This window comes from Platichthys flesus, chromosome 3, assembly GCF_949316205.1.
Source record: "Platichthys flesus chromosome 3, fPlaFle2.1, whole genome shotgun sequence".
In the NCBI taxonomy this organism is placed as follows: Eukaryota; Metazoa; Chordata; class Actinopteri; order Pleuronectiformes; family Pleuronectidae; genus Platichthys; species Platichthys flesus.
In genome coordinates this window covers 13,324,632-13,347,345 of record NC_084947.1, presented here as the reverse complement: position 1 = coordinate 13,347,345, position 22,714 = coordinate 13,324,632, and the positions used below count along the sequence as shown (strand labels likewise).

General features: G+C 43.8%; 1 protein-coding gene across 5 annotated transcripts; it reads left to right on the top strand.

Annotated features, from left to right (window-relative positions):
• The first annotated feature begins 240 nt into the window (after window positions 1-240).
• Window positions 241-22,593, top strand: acacb (acetyl-CoA carboxylase beta). Of its 5 annotated transcripts, none has more exons than XM_062382034.1 (54): window positions 241-311; window positions 2,322-2,880; window positions 6,083-6,215; window positions 6,489-6,627; window positions 6,811-6,920; window positions 7,022-7,103; window positions 7,211-7,309; window positions 7,455-7,564; window positions 7,674-7,784; window positions 7,867-8,076; window positions 8,170-8,340; window positions 8,450-8,611; window positions 8,707-8,870; window positions 9,143-9,293; window positions 9,377-9,480; window positions 9,574-9,655; window positions 10,136-10,281; window positions 10,388-10,538; window positions 10,635-10,769; window positions 11,285-11,431; window positions 11,521-11,709; window positions 11,801-11,901; window positions 12,010-12,098; window positions 12,647-12,771; window positions 12,868-12,981; window positions 13,162-13,275; window positions 13,377-13,466; window positions 13,558-13,676; window positions 13,924-13,947; window positions 14,589-14,729; window positions 15,054-15,153; window positions 15,239-15,346; window positions 15,445-15,501; window positions 15,842-15,883; window positions 15,979-16,194; window positions 16,276-16,431; window positions 16,721-16,924; window positions 17,020-17,175; window positions 17,259-17,381; window positions 17,475-17,744; window positions 17,836-17,933; window positions 18,024-18,144; window positions 18,232-18,342; window positions 18,547-18,690; window positions 18,772-18,892; window positions 18,980-19,076; window positions 19,181-19,277; window positions 19,378-19,513; window positions 19,597-19,774; window positions 19,879-19,991; window positions 20,106-20,260; window positions 20,381-20,551; window positions 20,896-21,035; window positions 21,558-22,593. In XM_062382034.1, the coding sequence occupies exons 1-54, from the start codon at window positions 263-265 to the stop codon at window positions 21,682-21,684; spliced, it is 7,362 nt and encodes a 2,453-aa protein (XP_062238018.1). In that variant the 5' UTR covers window positions 241-262; the 3' UTR covers window positions 21,685-22,593. The 5 variants fall into 5 exon arrangements, with proteins under 5 accessions (XP_062238018.1, XP_062238020.1, XP_062238019.1 ...); XM_062382036.1 differs by having other exon boundaries at window positions 290-663; XM_062382035.1 differs by lacking the exon at window positions 13,924-13,947 and having other exon boundaries at window positions 295-311.
• Window positions 22,594-22,714: the final 121 nt, after the last annotated feature.

Sequence of the window (22,714 nt, the reverse complement as noted above, 5' to 3'; positions counted from 1 at the left end):
TAAAAAGGAATAAAAATGTTGTCCCTAGTAACACAAGCACATTCACATCACAATCCACAGCCTAATTTGTTTCCATTTCCCCTTTTTAAACACAAACTGGGACATCCTATTTCCTTCACACACGATCTTTGGCAGGTTTGCTTCTTCCTGGGAGGAGCGTGGCTCCTGCAGCACATGTTTACATCCTCAAAGGAGGAGGAGTAGAAGGAGGAGTTTATGTGTGTGAGTGAGTGTGTGTGAGCGTGTAGGTGTGAACGTGTGTATGTGTGTGTGTGCTGCTGGAGGGGCTGACACAGACTGGACTGGTGGTGGTAGGTGTCTCTCTCTCACATTCCCTGTTGTTGACATGGAAATGACTCTGCCCGCTGCAGGCAGGACACACTATGTGTTCTCGGAGGAGTCGAGTAGAAAGCGAAGAAGTGTTCCTCATTCACAAGAATTCATCTAGATCACAGTAGAGTAGTGGAAGTAGCCCCTGCTCCCAGTTAGCACGTTAGCAGCAGCAGCAGCAGCATCAACAACAACAACACCGACAGATCACTACCACAGAGAAGCTGCATGTCTCCACACGGTCGTGCGGCTGCTGGGGTTTCTCACAGACTCAGGTGGATCTATCGATCTTAGCTGAGTTTTCCTGTTGAGTGGAACATGGACTGAACTCAGGTTTGACTTTTTTTCTATTCCTCCTGCTTTGCTCCACCTCCTCAAAGTCTCATCCTCAGTCATGCATGTTGATAACATGTGTTAGAAAAGGACGTGGATCGAAGTATTGAGTTCAGGTTGCAGGGGATAAAGCCTGTGGACATCTCCTGTGCAGCTGACAGCAGCGTCATCCCTCTGTGACTGAAATGATCGTTTCCATTCATTTACAGTGCAATAACGTTTGATTTGAATTTGCCTTGTTGATTGTTAATTTGTTTTTTTGAAACTAATATTTGCAGTAGTTTGTTATATGTCATAATTAGTAACCTTGTGACACAGCAAACACAGCATGTTGCCTCTGTAAAGTGATGGATCAGCCTCTCTCTCTCTCTTTCTGTGCAGCCTCAGAGGCAAAGTGTCTGCAGAGCACAAATCCCTCCTTGTGAGCCTCTTTCACGTGAATCACATTATTTCATCTTTGTCTCCTGTGCGGTAACTTTGAAGCCCTGTTCGCTTCGCATGGCTCACACATCCACACGTCCCATATCCCTTTCCCCTCGTTGTCTCTTATAGATGCTCATGAATGTGCTGTGCATGTGTGTGGATGTGTGGCCTGCATTAGCCTTTACTTCCTCAGCATTGACCTTTCCCCAACATGGAGCTGCCACACTTAGCTCTCACGTCAGCTGTTAGAGACCCCGAGCAGTTTCAACTGGTCAACAGCTTTGTTATTGATGTGTACGTTCAGATTCAAGAAGAGTGTGAATATAACCTTATACATTTTAATAAGTGCTTATAATATGATTTTAATTGATTTACCTGACATAGCAGCTTTCTGCAGTTAATTTGTGTAGTTGCTGTTTTTGTTAGGGTTGGAATGAAGGCTGGTATAAAAGTAGGAATGTCTATCGATTTACTCCTTGTTTTGAAGTTGAACCGCAGCCACAGACCTTATCTCACAGTACCACGGGTGTCCTTGTCCTTGGAGGTCCTCTGACCTCCGGCCACCTTTAAAGACATGTCCGTGCTCTAGAATAGTACACAGCTATAGTGTAATGTTTTCTCAGGTCAGTTGAGATCAAGTGGCAAGGACGTAGAACAGGAACCCACTGAGCCTCTTGATAACAGTTCCACTGGTATCAGCCGGTAACAATAATAAAACAACTTACTAATCTGACTTAAACACTTGGTTTCTACTTCATTCATGTGTTAATTAATGATGAATTGAAATATGTCTAGAGGGGTTCCATGATTTTTTTTTTTATTAGTTAAATTGATAACTGAATATTTAGCTGTTTCCCATTTTAGCAGTGTGGGCCCTATTAATGACAATTTACACAAAACAAGCCAAATTGATATCTTAATTTTTTTATTTAATATTTTCTTTGTCCTCTGCTTTGACTCTTCCGAAGTGTGTTATATAGATTTATTTCTATCATGTCGAGATGAGGAGAAGCAACAGAGATTCATCTCTTGCTGTTTCTTATTTAAAAACTTGTAGTCCCAACCAATTACTTAAGTGACATCACTTTGAACAATTTATCATATTTCGCACATCTCGCTCTGGAGCTACAAACGTCTTTATTCAACAACTATCACATATGCAGCAGAATATGTGAACATACAAAGAAATTATTTGAGCCTACACCTTTAAGTTTTCTCACATATTTGTTTTTCAGGTGCAGGAAGATGTCTGTCAATGTTCGTGTTAGCCGCTTTGGGATTAGTCCTATGGATATTGTTGCTACTGTGGAGGATTAATACCAAGAAAGTGGCAATGCCTGTGAAAGGAGAGGAATCTCCGTCATCAGCTGAGGAGGACATGGCCGCTCCTCACACCCCACATCCAGGGGAGCATTCCCTCTCAACAGTTCCCACCACCTCCGCATGCAAAGAGAATAACAGTTCTCCAGCCGACGGAGCCTCCTCAGGCCTTGACGCCAAAACATTGGACTGTGAGCCTCCACAGTCGTCCCCTGAGGTAAATTCAAAGGCGCCATTGTTGCCACCGACCTCTCAGAAACCTCACAAAACCAAAGGGCCGATGCTCAGCTCAGGGCCGGAGGCGAGGGAGCGCCTCAGATTCATTCTCGGAGCATCAGAGGATAACTCCTCAGACGAGGAGCCCCTGGTCACCAAACCTCCGAGTGGTGCAGCTCAGCCTTCGACTTCCACCAGGAAATCGGCCCCTCAGCAGGCATCCTGTGCCCCCCGGCAGCCCAGCTACTCAGGCATCAAGTAAGACTTTTTTTTTTTTTAAATAAAGTAAAGAGTAAACTGTCCAGGGTCAGGCCTCCATCATGTGACCAAACAGAGGTGAAAGGTTCTGTCTGACATGTCGTTTTAAAGGTTAGACAGAGGATGGATGCCTCTTTAGAACTGTGTCCCATTAGTGACGTGCAGCAATGCATCCGCTCGTCCTGTGTCCACAAACTGTGCGTCACCACCTGACTGCATCGGGCTGACCTGTGTTATTGTCGCATGCCAAACAACTCGACTCTATTATTGGAACAAGGGCCTCGGCCAGTGACTTTGAAACCTGCATGTGACTCGAGGTCGCAGCACAGCAAACACAGCAAACACAGCAAACACACTTTTGTTAAACAGCAAGCTAAAACAGCTTACACATTCGTATATATTGTTTCTTTTTTTATCATCAGTTATTTTGTATTCTCAGTGATACATGATGGAGGGTCAAAGGAGCTGTATTGCACACAGCTGTATGTTGGACTTGACATGCACATGTGGATAGACTCATGCATTAAGTTATGTGTTGAGGTGGGACTTGTGGAAATCATCATGAAAGGTAAGAATGTTTCCTGCAGTTTAAAGGAGTGCGGACCTAATCTGTTCAAATCTGTTTGTGTGTGGCTGCATGGAGGTTTCAGTTTTTTCATATCCGCAACACTGGCGCCATTCTTTTAGTCTGGATTCTCATTAGATTTATAAGTAGAATCAAACCGTTAGTGTTGCGTTGTCGGCCTCGCCTGTGTTTATAGTGATAATGAGCAGCCTGTGATGTGTCTCGGGGGATCTCCAGATATTTGGCTGCCCATGTGGGAGTGGAGAGGGGAGGGAGCACTTGAGAGGAAGTTGTCTCTCTGTTTTGGTCACATTTTTTTTAATCGATTTCTGCGACTAAGTGAATAATGCGGCGTGATGGAGGGAAACTGCTGTTGGAGTCTCAACCTGTTTCCGTATCTCAGAAGCAAAGTGCCGTTCAGAGGTTTGAAGCTGTTGTGTAGTAATCTGATACTTAAAGCTGCAGTGTGTGTTTTTTTTTTGACAATTATCAGCTGACAAATAAACTTGTCCTTAAGTTCAGCAAATGGCGCAGCAACTTCTGCAGAAAGATTTTTTCTTAACAGGAAGAATCTCTTGCAGCCGTGTAGTTGTTATGTAACCTAGACGGAGCCTGCGTTAGATCCTGTGAGTTGTGGGGAAATAAAAAAAAACACACTTTAACAATTGGTGCTCTCAAGAGGAGGGACGTCTGTCGTCTTGAAGCGATGCAGTAACACACTGACATGTTTTAGTACCAGTGCTTGTGAATGGGTGCGCTCTGCAACCTTGTCGTGTATCGTGCAACATGTGCTGGGAAAAAAGGTCAGAGAGGGGATGAGCAGTGCACAGAGACACAGGAGCTGTAAAAGTTTATCAAAGTCAAGCTCAATAACCAAGTGCAATCAGTATTTTCTACCGGCGAGCAGTACAAAGCTGGAGTTCGGTTTAAAGTTCATGCTGTATCAACCCCAGGGAGAATTGCCCTGCAGCTCCAGGATATAGCTGATGTGACTCAGGTTCCCGGTGACAGCCTGAATTTCTGTGGAGTTACGCTTTGCCTTGTGGGAGCAACTGCAGTGAGACTTTGGAGTGAGCACGACGTGAGCAAACAGATGATCATGGTATGTAAAGTGATCCGAAGGCGTGATCTCTTTAGAAACTTCATGTCAATTTGTGTTGTATCTTATTCATTTCAAGAATGGACCACGGCAGTAAGTCCGGTTTTACTACTTTTCTATTTAACTACATGGCTGCTCTTTTAATCTCACATAGTCAAACATTTAACCAAGGGAGATGATCCGTTTTGTAGCATAAAAAGTTTGTTTTTGATCCTAAAATTAAACCTTATTACTTACCTGAGCAGTATCTTTTATGTGATGAGAGGATTACGTTGATTAACTACCCTGGCTGCCCATCTGCTACAGAATTCAGTTCCAGAGCCTATCGATCATTGTTCACTACCTAGTCGGGCTCTGCTTTATATTTCCGAGCTTCTGACCTCTGCTTCTGCTCCGAGACCCCTGAGATCAGAGAATCAAATGCTGCTGGAAGTCCCACGATCCAGGCTTAAAACAATGGAGATCATGTTTTTATGGTCTTAGCTGCCACACTGTGGATCAAAGTACTCGCCCTCAACATCAGATCAGCAGAAGCAATGCATCAGATTAAAATACAGTCCAAAACTCACCTGTATAGACTCTTCCAATTGTTTTAATGCTTTTATTTTTTCTATTTATTTCTTTGCACTTGTATTATATTTAGTGAATCACCTTTTAACTTTGGTTTTGAAAGGTGCCATAGATATTAATATTATTACCATTATTGTTGTTGTTATTATAAGTATTATTTAACACAGAGTACAGCAAGTAGGCACATTTCATTGTTAATAGGCCTCACATGATTGATTGTAAGAGTACGAAAAGGCCTAAATTCTCTAGTAAACTCAATAATAATCAATTAATATGTAGAAACAACTTAATAGTAATTTATGAATATAGGTATGTGTTAAAATCCCAATAAACATTAAACGCTGTTGGTCAGTTCCACAAAATCTCATGATTCATTTTTCAACCTGATTCAAAATGAACTCTAAATCTGATAACGGATTAATCCGATATTTAACTTAAGTCATAAACCGTACGGATACTAAACTGAAGCTCTGTCAACAAACTCACTTGAATACCCGACTATCACCAGTTGTAGCCTGGCTGGTGCATTTGAAATATGGATCTGTATGTATGCTGTAATATGTGGTGACGATACATCTACTTTTATTGGCTCTGCTCCGGTGAACAGCTGATAAAAGGCCACAGCGAGACTGATAGCGCAGGTCGATTTCCTGAAACATTTTGTTTTTTAGAGATTACATGTTTCTGTGCAGAGCAGTGGTTGAGTGTGATTGTGAAGATAAGGCCAGAAATTAATGTTTTTTTTTATTGAGAGAGGCTGAACTTTGACTTGGGTTTGTGGTGTCCAGTGCTGTTGTCGACTTGTGGCTGTCATGTTCCGTTTTGGATTTGACCTGCTTGGGTCTGACCGCGATCGCTGAGTTCTTGAACAAATGTTGTAGCCAAGATACAAAACTAAAATACACCCAGGTAACGTTGTTTTGCTGTGTTACTGAGCAGGAGAACTGACAATGTGCTTTCCACTCCAGGCCTAGCATGTCCGGGCTTCATTTGGTGAAAAAAGGACGTGAACACAGAAAGATGGATCTACAGAGGGACTTCACTGTGGCCTCTCCGGCCGAGTTTGTCACCCGATTCGGTGGAAACCGTGTCATCGAAAAAGTAAGGACTTGAGTGGTACTCGGTGGAATGCATTTCTCTGCCAAGGTCCAACAGTCCCCTTATGGAACCACACTTACATTCACTAGATCCTGATTTCTATTTGGATCTGCACCAAATTCCACATATGCATCAATATCAGTCCACTTAAAAGTTTGTAGCAGGAGTCATGATTTATAGAGAAAGCTAAACAAAAAATGTTATTAGTAAAGCACAGAGGTTACGAGCTGCTGTACAAAACAAGCAGCAAATAACTGGTTTGTGTTTGTGTTGCAGGTGCTGATCGCCAACAATGGCATCGCCGCAGTCAAATGTATGCGCTCTATCCGCCGATGGTCCTACGAAATGTTTCGCAACGAGAGGACCATCCGCTTTGTTGTCATGGTGACCCCAGAAGACTTGAAGGCTAATGCAGGTTACTGTCGAATTTGATACTCATCATATTTTATTATGCAGCAGATATCACCAGGCGGGGATCTTGCTGAGTGTGAGCGTAAAAAATGTGTCTTAGCTGAGAGTGTTTGTCTAAGCTGCCAAAGCAAATGAATCCCTGTTGTTGAATATTCACTGCTATGTGTTGTTCTTTTTCCACCTGTAGAATACATTAAAATGGCGGATCATTATGTGCCTGTACCTGGCGGGGCCAACAATAACAACTATGCCAACGTAGAGCTGATAGTGGACATTGCAAAAAGAATCCCAGTGCAGGTACATTTCAGTGTTTATCTGCACAGCTGTGTTCCCTTGACTCTTCTTCTACAAAGAAATCCAAATGACAACACAATGTGTTTGTGTTTCACTCATCACAGGCTGTGTGGGCCGGCTGGGGACATGCGTCAGAAAATCCCAAACTGCCAGACCTCCTGAGCAAAGCGGGGATATCCTTTTTAGGTATATATAAATAACTTATATATGAAATAAGTTTGAAAACACATAATATTTTTCTGTGGACCATTGGTGTCTCTCACATCTCATTGTTTAATGATGATTTCCGCCAGGGCCGTCCAGTAAGGCCATGTGGGCCCTAGGGGACAAAGTGGCTTCGTCCATTGTGGCCCAGACTGCTGACATCCCCACACTCCCATGGAGCGGGTCAGGTGATGCACCTCCTCCACACACACTGTCACATAAAGTGCTGACGGACATGCTGTGTTTCCTTTACAGGGTACAGATTATCTGATGGGTCAAACTGTGAGTGCAAAATGTCTTTATGTGTTCACCTGGTGTGATGTTGTGCTCCAGGTCTGAGAGTGGACTGGACAGAGGAGGACCAAGCCGGAGAAAATGTGATCAGCGTTCCTCAGGAGATCTACGTGAAGGGCTGCGTCCTCGATGTAGACGATGGCCTGGCAGTGAGCATAATTAATATTTCAAACAATTCATCAACCCTCCAATCAATCAAACGCTTCGAGGGATTTATCTTTTGCTAAACTATATTTGTTCTGTTCTGTTTCTGTGCAGGGAGCTGAGAGGATCGGTTATCCGGTTGTCATCAAGGCCTCTGAGGGTGGAGGTGGAAAGGGAATCCGTAAAGTAGAAAGTTCTGAGGACTTTGCCAGGTCATTTAGACAGGTCTGTGTAAATGCGTTTTTATGACTTTATCCAAGAATACTTTTAATTCCCTCTGCTGACATGTTTCAGTTTTTTATTTCAGGTTCAGACAGAGGTACCCGGCTCACCCATCTTCGTCATGCAGCTGGCTCAGCATGCGAGGCACCTCGAGGTGCAGATACTGGCCGATGAATACGGGAATGCCATCTCTCTGTTTGGACGGGACTGCTCCATCCAGAGGAGGCACCAGAAGATCATAGAGGAGGCTCCTGCCACCATAGCTGCTCCCTCCACGTTCGAGCAGATGGAACAGGTTAGTTTCCGTCTCTGCACGTGTCTATTTACCAGTTTTGAGTCAATCTTGCTGAGAATATTACAAATTGTCTCCTCTCTCTTTCGGGGCCAGTTTGCTGTGCGGCTTGCCAAGATGGTGGGTTATGTGAGCGCAGGCACTGTGGAGTATCTCTTCTCTGAAGATGGAAGTTTCCACTTCCTGGAGCTGAATCCACGTCTGCAGGTTGAGCATCCGTGCACAGAGATGATCGGAGATGTAAACCTGCCAGCTGCCCAGCTTCAGGTAGACCTCATTATAGCACCCTGAACAAAATGATTAATGTGTAAACATAAGAAGAATATATCTCCAACTGAAATCCTGCCATTATAACACTGAGTTTCATCTGTGATAGATCGCCATGGGAATCCCCCTTGATAGAATCAAGGACATCCGCCTGCTTTATGGAGAAACTCCGTGGGGCGACACCATCATTAACTTTGTAAATCCAGACTGCATCCCGAGTCCAAGAGGCCACGTCATAGCTGCTCGCATCACCAGCGAGAACCCCGATGAGGTCATTTGATCAATATTCAAAACGCGGTTAATATGTTCAGTGTCATGCTTTTAATTTGCCTCACTCACATGTCGTCCATGTGCCCTCGCCCACAGGGATTCAAGCCCAGTTCTGGCACCGTGCTGGAGCTGAACTTCCGCAGCAGTAAAAATGTGTGGGGCTACTTCAGCGTGGGAGCCACCGGTGGCCTGCATGAATTTGCGGACTCGCAGTTTGGACACTGTTTCTCGTGGGGCGAGAACCGCGAAGAAGCCATTTCGTAAGTTGTTCTATTTTTGATGAGGCCACAATATTGACAATCTCAGCTTTACGGTTTTAACTCTGAGGCAACAGTCAGTAATATGATAAAAAATGTAATAACCAGCTAATAACCCAATCTAAAAGATTAGAAGACAACAATGCTATATGCTTTTGCAAGCAATGCAATAATCTTATTTGTCGGAATACACCATTATTATTTATAATTCAAGGATAGGAAATGTGCAGGTAACATGTTTTTTTACCAGGTGTGATATTTTTTGTTTGCTTCAGGAACATGGTGGTGGCGATGAAGGAGCTGTCCATCAGAGGCGACTTCAGGACGACTGTTGAGTACCTCATTAAGCTGCTGGAGACGGAAAACTTCAGAAACAATGACATCGACACTGGCTGGCTGGATCATCTCATTGCAGAGAAAGTGCAGGTAGCCGACCGACGACCCGATGTCAGACCTTTGAGTCGCTTCCTTTTGGTTTTAATCATTTCATCCACGTGTTCTGTCTGCAGGCAGAGAGGCCAGACACCATGCTGGGGGTTGTCTGTGGGGGTTTGCACGTCGCTGATGCAGGCTTCAGAAAGAGCATGTCTGATTACCTACATTCCCTGGAAAGGTCGGTAGACTCAGTCTCTTTTTTGTCAATGTCTCACCATAGTTCTTACTCGTTTAACTGACTTTTAAAAGACATGACCTGCTGCTTCCTCAGAGGACAGGTGCTGCCTGCAGCCAGTCTCCTGAACTCCGTCAGTCTCGACCTTGTATACGAAGGAGTCAAGTTCTGTCTCAAGGTACCTAACCTGTTTCATTCTCTTTACATGTTCCTTGTTCCACTCAACCTCTTTCTTGTGGCTCTGTGATGTTTTTGAGTTACCCGTCCCATTCTTCTGGTCAATATCTGGTCAAAGGTCAATATCACATGACCTCCTGTTCTTTGGAATATGATATATCAGAAACACCCATCTGATACAAACATTGACTTGGACTCAAGGATAAACTGATTTGAATAGGGAGGTCAAAGGTCAATGTCACAAAACTCTTTTTTGCCTCGTTAAAACAATATCTTAAGAAGGCCTTGAGACAATCCTTTTAAATTTTGCATTAAGGAATTTCTTTTTTTTAACTAGTTGTCACTTGGACTCAAAAATGAACTGATAAGATTTCTAAGGTTAAAGGTCATTGTGGAACTGTACTGGCTCGAGGAGGCATATACAATCGCAGTGTGGTTATTTCCAGTTTAATCAACAAATGATTCCGGTTGACACCTGCAGGTGGCGCGCCAGTCCCCGACAACATACTTCATTGTGATGAACAGCTCCAACATTGAAATAGACGTCCACAGGCTAAGTGATGGAGGCCTCCTGCTTTCCTACGATGGCAGCAGCCACACCACCTACATGAAGGAGGAGGTCGACAGGTAAGAGTGTGACTGTTCCATCCGGATCAATCACTGGTGCTTGTTTTCCTTCTGGTTTTATCTGTTTACTCATTTCTAATATTATCATCATTATTTATCTGCACAGTTACCGCATCACTGTCGGCAACAAGACCTGTGTGTTTGAGAAAGAGAAGGATCCCACAGTGCTGAGGTCCCCGTCCGCTGGCAAACTGCTGCAGTACATGGTGGAGGACGGAGGACATGTTAATGCGGGGGACGTCTACGCTGAGATGGAGGTGACGGATTCTGGGGAAATGTTCAATGCCTGTGATTTAAATAACGAGGCTTGTCTTTCTGTATTGTCACTGTCTGTGTTTGTGCTGTGGATTCAGGTGATGAAGATGGTGATGACCCTGACTGTGCAGCAGTCTGGTTGTATCCACTTTGTTAAGAGACCTGGAGCCGTGCTGGTGCTTGGCTGCGTGGTGGCACATATCGACCTCGACGACCCCAGCAGTATACACCGGGTAGATTATTCCACATTACTGTTTACAGCACATAATCTGACTCTTTTTATCAAACCTTGTAATTTAAAAATATAATACACAAATCCCTACTTAACATAGAATAAAATAATGTGATTACATTGTACAAAATGTTTCCAACAACCAGAGAAATCCACAGTTCCTTCCAGGGAACAGAACGCTTCATTTTGGTCGCCTTTTAATTCCGTCATATCCGCTTCGATCATCTCTGCTGTAGCTTCAAAAGAAAAGGACATCCAGCATGTCGTAGGATAAATACGCTGCTAGCCAGTCAGCTGTTTTCTCCTTCCACTGTTTGTATTTGTCAATTGTAATGGATCATGATTATTCAAAATATTGTACATTTCAAGCATTTTCTAATAATGTTTTGACTTTTAAGATCTTATTCAAATATTATGTAATTTAGGTGTTTTAGTCCTAAATGGAAAACAATGTTGTAACTGTAACTGCAGATAATAATGGACACTGTACTTTTCTCATTGTGTCCTCTGTTGTAGGTGGAGCTCAACACAGCCATGTTGCCGCCCCAGCAGCCGCTGCCCATGGTCGGGGAGAAGCTTCACCAGGTGTTTCACAGTGTCCTCGAGAACCTGATTAAGGTCATGGAAGGGTACTGCCTTGAGGAGCCCTACTTCAGCACCAAGGTACACAACAGTCCCTCCGCCCCGTCCGAGTCCTGAGTCAGTTTTTATACATTAGAGTGCATTATTTTGTTGCATGTTCATGTCTGCAGCTGAAAAAGTGGGTGGCCACCATGATGAAGACTCTAAGAGACCCCTCCCTGCCGCTGCTGGAGCTCCAGGAGATCATGACCAGTGTGGCGGGACGCGTTCCACCTGGCGTTGAGAAAAACATCCGTAAAGTCATAGCCCAGTACGCCAGCAACATCACGTCCGTCCTCTGCCAGTTCCCCAGTCAAAGGGTAAAAAAACAAAGTGACACACAGCGAGTTCTTTGAGTACAAGCGACCACACTCAGTATATTATAATGGTGTTTCCTTTCAATTACTCCAGATTGCAAATATTCTAGACAGCCATGCAGCGACCCTGCAGAGGAAGGCTGACCGGGAGGTTTTCTTCATGAACACCCAGAGCATCGTACAGCTGGTGCAAAGGTGGGTTTATTTCATATTTTTGTCAAACCCAGATATGATCAGTTATAACACACATAAGTGATATTGGTGTTTCACTGTTGGACTGATGTTCGATCATGTTCTATTCAGGTACCGCAGTGGAATCCGGGGGTATATGAAGTCTGTGGTTCTAGATCTGCTGAAGCGCTACCTGCAAGTCGAGATGCAGTTTCAGCAAGGTGACATTATAGTAATATCATAATCAACTTTATTTGCATTGTACCTTTCTAAGTTTCCAAGGTGCTTCATAAAATATGAGTGCAAAGTTAGCAATACATAGATAAGCCAGATCATCCTCAGGAATGTAATTAAACAAAACAGATAAAAGAACGTTCAAGAAAACAAGGAAATAATTTAAAAACTCTAAATGAGGGGTGAACTGCAGTTGAACTTGAATTTAAACTAGAGTTTAACACAGGAGAAGGACTTCCCTCCATCAAGGCCCAACAGTTCCCTTAAATCAAAAGAGATAGATAAAGGTGTTTTGTCCTATTTGTTACCATACAGCTGCTGAAAAAGCCACATCCCCTATTTAAGTCCACTACATCCAAATTTCTATTTCGATCCACAAAACAAAGTGGAAAAAAAATCCTGGATCCGCCCCCTGATCTGGATCCACACCAAATTAGAATGACTTCTTCCTTCCTCTTAGTTTCATGGTCATTTGTGCAGCAGTTTTTGTATATTTCTTCTTTGTAACAGGCGTCGTCCTTTTCCTCTGAAACAGCTCACTATGACAAGTGTGTCATCAACTTGAGAGAACAGCACAAACCCGACATGAGTCCGGTGCTGGAGTACATCTTCTCTCATGCTCAGGTCCCCAAGAAGAACATCCTGGTCACAATGCTCATCGTAAGACTTTCCACAAAACCGACGCGTGACTTATTCCTCCTACAGGATATCTGCCTGATGTGACACAATGTGATGTGCCTCCTTGACTTTGTGTAGGACCAACTGTGCGGACGGGATTCCACGCTGGCCGATGAGCTGATGGCGATTCTGAATGAACTCACACAGCTCAGTAAGACGGAGAACTCCCGGGTGGCACTGAGAGCCCGACAGGTCAGACCGCCTGCATCTCACGGACACATGTTGAATATATAGTTCAAGCACAATGAACTCAAGTTGGATTGAAATGGTGTTTTCAAAACTATCAAAATGTATACCTTATTCAGATTTGAGAAAATGTTGCTTTTTGTCCCCAACAGATTATCTGATATCGTATTTGTACATGTCTCATAGGTCTTGATTGCCTCACATCTACCATCATATGAGCTGAGACACAACCAGGTGGAGTCCATCTTCCTTTCGGCCATTGACATGTACGGACACCAGTTCTGTCCGGAGAACCTGAAGGTAATCCTCGTGTGGAGACATAACATTCCTTTTTTTTTTTCTTTTTTTTTTTTTTGAATGTTTAAAGTCACACGCTTTGGTTTTGTCTTCATTTCTCACAGAAACTCATCCTCTCTGAAACCTCCATATTTGATGTTTTACCCAATTTCTTCTATCACTCCAATCAAGTGGTGTGCATGGCTGCACTTGAGGTAAGTGGAAACACTGGAGGATTTCCTTATAATCCGTTTTTATTTTTCCAATGTCAATGACTTACTTATTTACTACTGTGTTGTCTTGCAGGTGTATGTTCGCAGAGCTTATATCGCCTACGAGCTAAACAGCATCCAGCATCACCAGCTGCAGGACGGAACATGTGCTGTGGACTTCCAGTTTATGTTGCCGTCATCACATCCCAACAGGTAACATATGTACTCACTAGACTTCATCCACAGACACAGACTTAACATTAGTAAGTGAAGGCATTTTTTTCGTTTAAATCGACTATGCCGCCGCTGCTGTGACTGCTTATAGCTGACTCTAATGCAGACGGGGCTCTCCCTCCATGCCTGAATGTGAATCTGCTTTGAATCTAATCATAATGCCTGGAGGTTGTGGTGCAGTCTGACCCTCCATCGCTAATGTGACCTGTCAATCATCTTATTTCAGAGGGAGCAGCCCTACTCTGAACAGGTAGAGTAAAGCTCCTCCCAGCCAGACAAACCTCCTGACTGTGTGTACAGAATGTCCCAGAGCAATGCATGCTGGATGCACCGTGCTGCTTCTTTTCCCCTTTCGTTCTGTGAAAGCAGAGACATCCGCTAAAGGACTCCTCTAACAAGTCCTTCCTAATTGACTGTTGAGCTGAGCGTCTCCATATTTCTGTTGCTTCTTTCGACTCGTAAAACAGTTCTGTACTTTTTGAGAGGTGCATCCTTTATTAAGTTTGTGTCCCTCTTGAAATCTTCCGGCCTGATATTTTATTTAGTACTACAGGAGCCTGCATTCTCCAGCATTTGATTTGATTCTTGATTTGCAACCTCTCAATCAGACATGGTAACAATGATATATTATAACCACAATTCATAACCTCTGTCAATTCAATTACATGAAATGTACCTGTAGACTGAATGTTATTGTTGTATATATAGACGAGAATATCCACACTTGCATTAATTGCTCTCAGTATTTGTTCTCCTGTCTGTTCAGTTATTTATTTTTTGCTGAAGCGAAGCTGACTGTGATCATTCAGTGGTCCTTTGTTGTTGTCACTGCCTGTGTGTGTGTATGTGTGTGTGTGTGTGTGTGTGTGTGTGTGTGTGTCTCTTCTTCAGACTTCCTGTGCCGATGCATGGATCAGGACAGTTTAACATGAGGCGTCAGAGCAGTGATCTCTTCCTGGAGGGAGCCTGGTCTCCACCCTGCCAGCGCATGGGTGCCATGGTGGCCTTCCAGTGTTTCGACGACTTCAGAAGGTCCAGTACATTTTATGCATTAAAGGTTGTGTTAGGTTAAGGTTGCTATGACCTCACAAACACAAATGTTAGACTCACGGTTTAACTGATTAGATTTGGGGGGTCAATGGGCTAAATAACTATGACCTAACAGAACGTGTCCATGTGCCTTTAGGACATTTCCTCAAACTCTGATTAATTATTCGATTTTAGTGGTGAAAGGTGAAAGGTCGCCGTGAACTCACATGGGTCTGGGAAAATAATCTTTTTAGATTTGAACTGCCCTGTTTGGTGGAGGCCTACAAACACAAGGTGATCATTCCAGTTGCATCTTTGTCTTTGCAGGAATTTCGATGAAGTTCTTTCCAGCTTTGCAGAACCACTCGCAGAGACTTCTCCGTTCTTGGAGTCCTGCTCCAGTCTTTATGAGGAGGAGAGTTTTAAGGTGAGTGCTGTGAAATGGCTGCTAGCCTTTAATAAGAAAACAGCTGTTTTCATGAAGCCATCTGTTTCCCCTCCACCCTGTACAGAATACGAGGGAGAATCCAATCCACATCATTAATGTGTCCATCAAATCAGCAGATACGGAGGATGACAATGCCTTGGTCACAGAGTTGACTGCCTTCACCCAGTCAAAGGTCAGTTTCCAAATCTTACACAGCACAGGAGTGAAGGTATAGTGTTTTAGTTTTTTAGTTTTATTGTTGAAGTGAAAATGGTGCATTTTCTTTCACAGAGAGCGATCCTCTTCGAGTATGGAATCAGGAGAATTACGTTTTTGATTGCACAGAAGGTAATTCTGCAAACAATAATCCCAGACTGTGAATTGTTTTCATTAGACCCACTTTTAGCATTCATATGCATCTGTGTATATAATTTTATAAATAACTTGATGAAGCCAATAATATCTCCTTTCTTTTTTAGTGTTTATGTCAAAAGTTAAAATTGTGTTTTTAATGATTATCTTCACATGGAAACACATACAACTTAGTTTGAACTGTAGAGAATGTGTGATGTTACATTTTCATTTTTCCACATATATCTCTACTTCCATTGCATGTATTATGCCTCTGGCGTAGATATTCATTGTTTGCTCTCTCAATATCATTCTTTAAAAATGTTCATTCCCACAGAGAGAATTTCCCAAGTTCTTCACGTTCAGAGCTAGAGACGGGGTAAGTTTGGATAACTTGAATATAATAACCTGAATTATAATCCAACCCTCTCCTGTATGATGACCCCCCCCTCCTCTGCATGTGCTTCTCCTCAGTTCCAGGAGGATCGTATTTACAGGAATCTGGAGCCAGCGTTAGCGTTTCAGCTGGAGCTCAACCGTATGAGGAACTTCGGCCTGAAAGCTGTTCCCTGTTCCAACCACAAGATGCACCTCTACCTGGGCGCTGCTCGTGTTCAGGAGGGAGCTGAGGTCACAGACTACCGCTACTTCATCCGAGCCATCATCCGCCACTCAGACCTCATTACCAAGGTACGAGGGGAAACTGGATACTGAGGTGATAAGCTTGAAGTGGTGTTTCGAGTCTTTAAATGATTCTGTACACACATCCAGGAAGCCTCCTTTGAATACCTTCAAAATGAGGGAGAACGTCTTCTCCTGGAGGCCATGGATGAGCTGGAGGTGGCCTTCAGTAACACCAGCATCCGAACAGACTGCAACCACATCTTCCTCAACTTTGTCCCAACTGTTATCATGGACCCCTCGAAGGTCAGTGTCCAGCACATACAGTAAACACTACCACACTGGGGTTTGTATTTGTGTTGATATTGTATTTACATTTTTTATTTTGGAGTCATCAGAATGTAGGATATCTTAAGTCCATCTGCAAGAAGAAAATTTAAGTGTATGAATTTTCTCTTTTTGATCCATACCATTGATTTTTACTGTTGATAAGAGTAGATATAATATTTTTTTTAATAAACTAAACCTAAATAAATACATCAGATTACACATTCAGTCTCTTTAACATCTTTGTTCTTTTCTCTTGGACCATCAGATAGAGGAGTCTGTCCGCTCCATGGTGATGCGCTATGGCAGCCGCCTGTGGAAGCTGCGGGTCCTTCAGGCAGAACTGAAGATCAACATCCGCCTGACGCCAACAGGAAATGCTGTGCCTGTCCGTCTGTTTCTCACTAATGAATCTGGCTACTATTTGGACATCAGTCTGTACAAGGAGGTCAATGACCTAAGTTCTGGACAGGTGAGGGCAGTGGACTGAGGTCGCCTCCTCGAAGCGACTTGTGTCTTTTCTTTTGTATTCTACACAACATAAATGACAACTCGTCATCTTTGCAGATCATGTTCCAGTCATATGGAGACAAGCACGGCCCTCTGCACGGCATGCTGATCAACACTCCTTATGTGACCAAGGATCTGCTGCAGGCCAAACGCTTCCAGGCTCAAACTCTGGGCACCACATACGTCTACGACTTCCCTGAGATGTTCAGACAGGTAACGCAGACTCGCTGAGTTAGACTCATTTTCTTTCTCTGATGTTCTCGATGTGTCTGACTCGACTGGAAATCTTCTTGTAGGCTCTGTTTAAGCTCTGGGGTCCAGGGGAAAAGTATCCTAAAGACGTGCTGATCTGCGCTGAGCTGGTTCTGGACCCACAAGGTCGACTGGTGCAGATGAACCGCCTGCCCGGTGACAATGATGTAGGGATCCATTTGAAGACATTCACATGAACTATTACACTTTTCATGTATTCTTTTCCCAGTGTGATGATTCTGATCACCACTCTTCACTAGGTGGGGATGGTCGCCTTCAGGCTGAAGATGAAGACTCCAGAGTACCCCGCGGGCAGAGACATCATTGTCATCTGCAACGACATCACTCACATGATCGGCTCGTTCGGTCCTCAGGAGGACGAGCTGTTCCTCCGGGCGTCGGAGCTGGCTCGGGCCGAGGGCATCCCCCGCATTTACATCTCGGCCAACAGCGGAGCGCGCATCGGCCTCGCTGAAGAAATCAAACACATGTTCCAGGTGGCATGGATCGACCCTGCTGACCCCTACAAGGTGACCTCTGAGGAAATGAGCAGAGGTAATGGCAATACATATGTGTCGTTTCACGTGTCTCATTATATGTTTTTTCCGTGTCTCTCCTCAGGGTTTCAAGTACCTTTACCTGACACCTCAGGACTACACACGTATCAGCTCCACCAATTCTGTTCACTGTCACCACGTAGAGGAAGGAGGAGAGTCCAGGTACAGTGAATTAAACAATGTCACCTCGTGGAAATACATGGCACCCTGAACTTTTCTCTGTGGGATGACAGAGATGCGTTGATTTGTCAGGTACATCATCACGGACATCATCGGGAAGGATGAAGGTCTCGGTGTCGAGAACCTGAGAGGATCTGGCACCATCGCTGGGGAAACTTCTCAGGCCTATGGGGAGATTATTACAATCAGCATGGTGAGAAGGTGGATCTGACCTCCCTCAGCAGTCATTCCCTCTGGGGATTTTATTTTTTTGTATTTAAGCCACTTTTTGCTCTTGCAGGTGACGTGTCGTGCTATTGGGATCGGAGCCTATCTGGTCCGTTTGGGACAGCGAGTGATTCAGGTGGAGAACTCCCACATCATCCTGACTGGAGCAAGTGCTCTGAACAAGGTCTGTTGGTCTCCTCTTCACTTATATTTCGCTGTGCACTTCACAAAAAACTGGCTAAATGTGAAAATGAGGAAGTGAATGGAATTGAAGAAAGAATCGGCCAAAGTACACATCAGAAGTTGTTCAATATAAATGACGGCTTCAGTTATAATATTCAAGTACCTCAAATAGAAAGTTGGAACCTTGAATCCCTGTTGTGTACAGGTTCTGGGCAGAGAGGTCTACACCTCCAACAACCAGCTGGGAGGAATCCAGATCATGCACAACAATGGAGTGACTCACACCACGGTGCCAGATGACTTTGAGGGCGTCTTCACCATCCTGCAGTGGCTCTCCTACATGCCAAAGGTTCGGATGAATTTTTCTGAAGTGAGACCTTCACACAACAACAGCGCCAGATCACTAACTCGGGTTCTTCTCTCCTCACAGGACAAACACTCTCCTGTGCCTGTCATAGCAGCTAAAGATCCAGTGGACAGAGAGATAGAGTTCACTCCTACTAAAGCTCCTTATGACCCTCGCTGGATGCTGGCTGGTCGACCTCACCCCAGTGAGTTCCTCTAAAAAACAAATGTCTCTTTCAGTCATAAAGCAAATAAGTTTCCATGATTTGAACATTCTTCCTGGGTGTCATCAGCGGTGAGAGGCGCCTGGCAGAGCGGATTCTTCGACCACGGCTCTTTCATGGAGATCATGGAGTCCTGGGCTAAGACGGTGGTGGTAGGAAGAGCTCGGTAAATAAGTTTGCACACTCACAGAATACTTCATATGAACGGTATGTACGGTAACTCAGCCTCACTCTTAAAGTGATATTATTGACACTGTTGAATCAATACAGGTTAGGAGGAATACCTCTCGGTGTCATCGCTGTTGAAACACGCACAGTAGAGTTCACCGTCCCAGCCGATCCAGCCAACCTGGACTCAGAATCCAAAGTGAGCAAATCTCTACACACACTGTGTTAATGTCCAACAACAGACGGTGACAATAATAAGGGGAGTTTTTCACCTTCATCTGTTTGTGTGGTGATGTCAGGTTCTGCAGCAGGCTGGTCAGGTGTGGTTCCCAGACTCAGCCTTTAAAACAGCTCAGGCCATTTGTGACTTCAACCGGGAACGTCTGCCTCTGATGGTGTTCGCCAACTGGAGGGGCTTCTCCGGTGGAATGAAGGGTACGTGAGGGATAATAAACATTTCTGAATCTCATACAGTGCTTTGTCGTGATTGTAAAATAACTTCCTCTGTTCTCTGTCAGATATGTATGACCAGGTACTGAAGTTCGGAGCCTACATTGTGGATTCCCTGCATGGTTTCCATCAGCCGGTGTTGGTGTACATCCCACCACATGCTGAGCTGAGGGGAGGGTCCTGGGTGGTGATTGACCCCACCATCAACCCGCTGTGTATGGAGCTCTATGCTGACAAGGAGAGCAAGTATGTAAATGTAGTCGAATTATTTTTGTATTTCTATATAAAACAAAAGATGTGTGTGTGATTACATGTTTGTTTTGTCTCCCTGTTGTTTTCTCTCTGTGCAGAGGGGGTGTGCTAGAGGCTGAGGGCACAGTGGAGATCAAATTCAGGAGGAAGGACCTACTGAAGACCATGACAAGACTAGATTCAATCTATGCCAGTCTGGTTGAGCAGCTTGGTAAAAAGCTCTTATCTCAACTCATACAAGCACTCGTAGTTTCTTATCTTCTCCACAGTATTGCAGAGATCTTCGTAACCCTACCGTGATTCAGAGCTGTTCTGTTTTCACCAGCTTCCCTGGAGCTGTCTGACACCCGGTGCCGAGCGCTGGAGTCAAAGCTCAAAGCCAGGGAAGAATTCCTGTTGCCCATCTACCACCAGGTGGCAGTGCAGTTTGTAGACCTGCACGACACCCCAGGGAGGATGCAGGAGAAGGGTGTCATCACTGTGAGTGAGCACTTCACAACCATGCTGGTGTATTGTGTGTAGCATTAGGTGCAGGAAATAAAACTGGGCTCAGTGTTGCTGCACGCTGCTGTAACATGTTTTACAAATCTGTGTTAACAGGATATTCTGGAGTGGAAGAACGTGCGGACGTTCTTCTACTGGCGTCTCCGTCGCCTCTTGTTGGAGCAGGTGGTGAAATGTGAGATTCTGCAGGCCAACAAGGACCTCAGTGACGGACACGTGCAGTCCATGCTGCGACGCTGGTTTGCTGAAACAGAGGGAACCGTCAAGGTGTGTGAACACACAAAGGGATTCTCTCTCTAATGCACATGCAAGTTAAACATTTTGAATAAAAGTAAATAAAGCAGATTAACCCAGGCAGTGTTCATTGGTCAATTTTGGCAAAGTGGGTTGGTCCTTTTTTTTGAGTTGTAGTTTTTTGTATTGTAGTTTTTTTGTATGTTTATTAAGCATGACACTTTTGAATTCATTCTCATTTCATTTCAACCCCTGAATATGACTGAGAATATGAGCTGCAATCGAGACGTCCTGAAAGACTTAAAATCAAATGTCTGTTAGTTTCATGCACTCCATTGTTTATGGATATGTAAAGGTGTGTCTGTTTGCGTTGCCAGGCTTACCTCTGGGACAATAACCAAGCTGTAGTTGAGTGGCTTGAGAAGCATTTGTCCATGGAGGACAGCGGCACCCAGTCCGCCATCAGGGAGAACATCAAGTACTTGAAACGAGAAAACACTTTGAAACACATCCAAAGGTATGCAAAGACAAACACACACACACACACACCAACACACATACACACACACACACAGCAATAATAACAGGATTGATGGTTTGGTGCCTGACATTTCAGTTGAATGGGGATCAGCTGGTCACTGTCGTGTGCGTCAATGTGGCACGTAACCTAACCACTCGGCCAATGGGTCGCTCCCATGTGATCTTCATGCATTTCAGAATCAGTGAAAGATCTTTATTCGCTTTATTGTTGACTCAGTCAGAAACCGTTAATAAGTTCTCTCATGTTTACCTGGAGTTGCCTGTAGCATTTCCTTATATGTTCACACTGAAGCATTTAGGGAAAATAAATAACCAAGGATTTCATACATTACTCATTGCGTAGTCTGACTTATAACTGCGACTTCTTATTTGTAGAGATATATCATACATATATAACATCATTTATTATTTTATTTTAACCTCAAGCAAAAGCAGAAAAAAAGTCTCTATACATTTTCATTGGGATGTTTGTGATGCTGATCTTCCACCTGTGTTCCAGCCTGGTGCAGGCGAACCCTGATGTGGCCATGGACTGCATCATCCACATGAGCCAGAGCATCACTCCGTCCCAGAGGGCCAAGCTCTTGCATCTGTTCTCCACTATGGACAACACCAGTGCCAGTTAAACTGAGGGGCTTTACCAGGTTGTGATATTAAAGAGAACGAAGGGTCTGATCCACCTGATTGTGCTGTATGAGTAAAGAGGGGGGGGGGCATTTAAAGATTAAAAAAAAAGTGATTGTACAGGATTATTGTCGGGGCAATTCTTTGCACTACACACATGCTGAATGTGACCTACTCATAAGTTATTACAGAACCACTACAAAGCCCTGTCTTTTATAATCTGTTCCGATGATTTTCTTTTACATTTGTCGAGTTGTTTGCAGCTGATGGTGTGTCAGTATTACAAATGTATCCCAATACGCTCTGTGTGGTCTATTGAGGTCAGGGTTATACAATCAAAGAAATAGTAGCCAAGTTCCTGATCCAGGAAAATAGTGAATAGTGAACTTCAAAGAGAATAAAATCAAATGAAGCCAAAATCCTGAGGCAGTGAAATAGTGAATTGACGTTTCAGATATATTTTTTTCTGCAATTATTTTATCAGTATTGTGATGCAGAAATGCAAATTAAGAATCAGGTTCAATTGTGTAGTGCAGTTTCATGAGTTCAGTTGTGTTCACCATTTCACTGTTGACACTGGACTCAGTGGTGCATTCTTTTCAATGTTTCTTTCAGTCTCTGCTGTTTATGTGCTAAAGACAATGGTTTGAATGACAGGAGATGGTGTGACACTGTATGTGATACTTCTGAGTTTCTTTCATTTCTCTCTGTGCATCTCTGGGACACATTTCTTCAGACTCAGGTTTGGTGAAAGATGGACATTAACGACTGAAGTGGTCTCGCCAGCTGATGTCTTGATTTGCCTCCGATCAGAAATATCAGCCGTGACATTTCCTTTGAATGTACATAAACTCTTTCCTGTGTCTTGTTTTCCACCCGAAGGCTGTTGTTAATAAATATCGTTGATATATTTTTGGCAAAAAACAAATGTATTTTTATTCACCCTTTTGATTTTTATTATGGTCACATAACTGAACATAATGTACACCTAACTTTCAGACATGTTAATCACAGTGTGTAGAAGAATGACGT

What these genes read in the sequence shown, in the direction of transcription:
- acacb (XM_062382034.1), top strand. Translation starts at nt 263, where the DNA reads ATGTGTGTGTGTGCTGCTGGAGGGGCTGACACAGACTGGACTGGTGGT. An exon ending in GCCAGTTCCCCAGTCAAAGG is followed by an intron (nt 11,710 to 11,800) that starts GTAAAAAAACAA and finishes CAATTACTCCAG; the next exon opens with ATTGCAAATATTCTAGACAG. An exon ending in AAACAGAGGGAACCGTCAAG is followed by an intron (nt 20,552 to 20,895) that starts GTGTGTGAACAC and finishes TTGCGTTGCCAG; the next exon opens with GCTTACCTCTGGGACAATAA.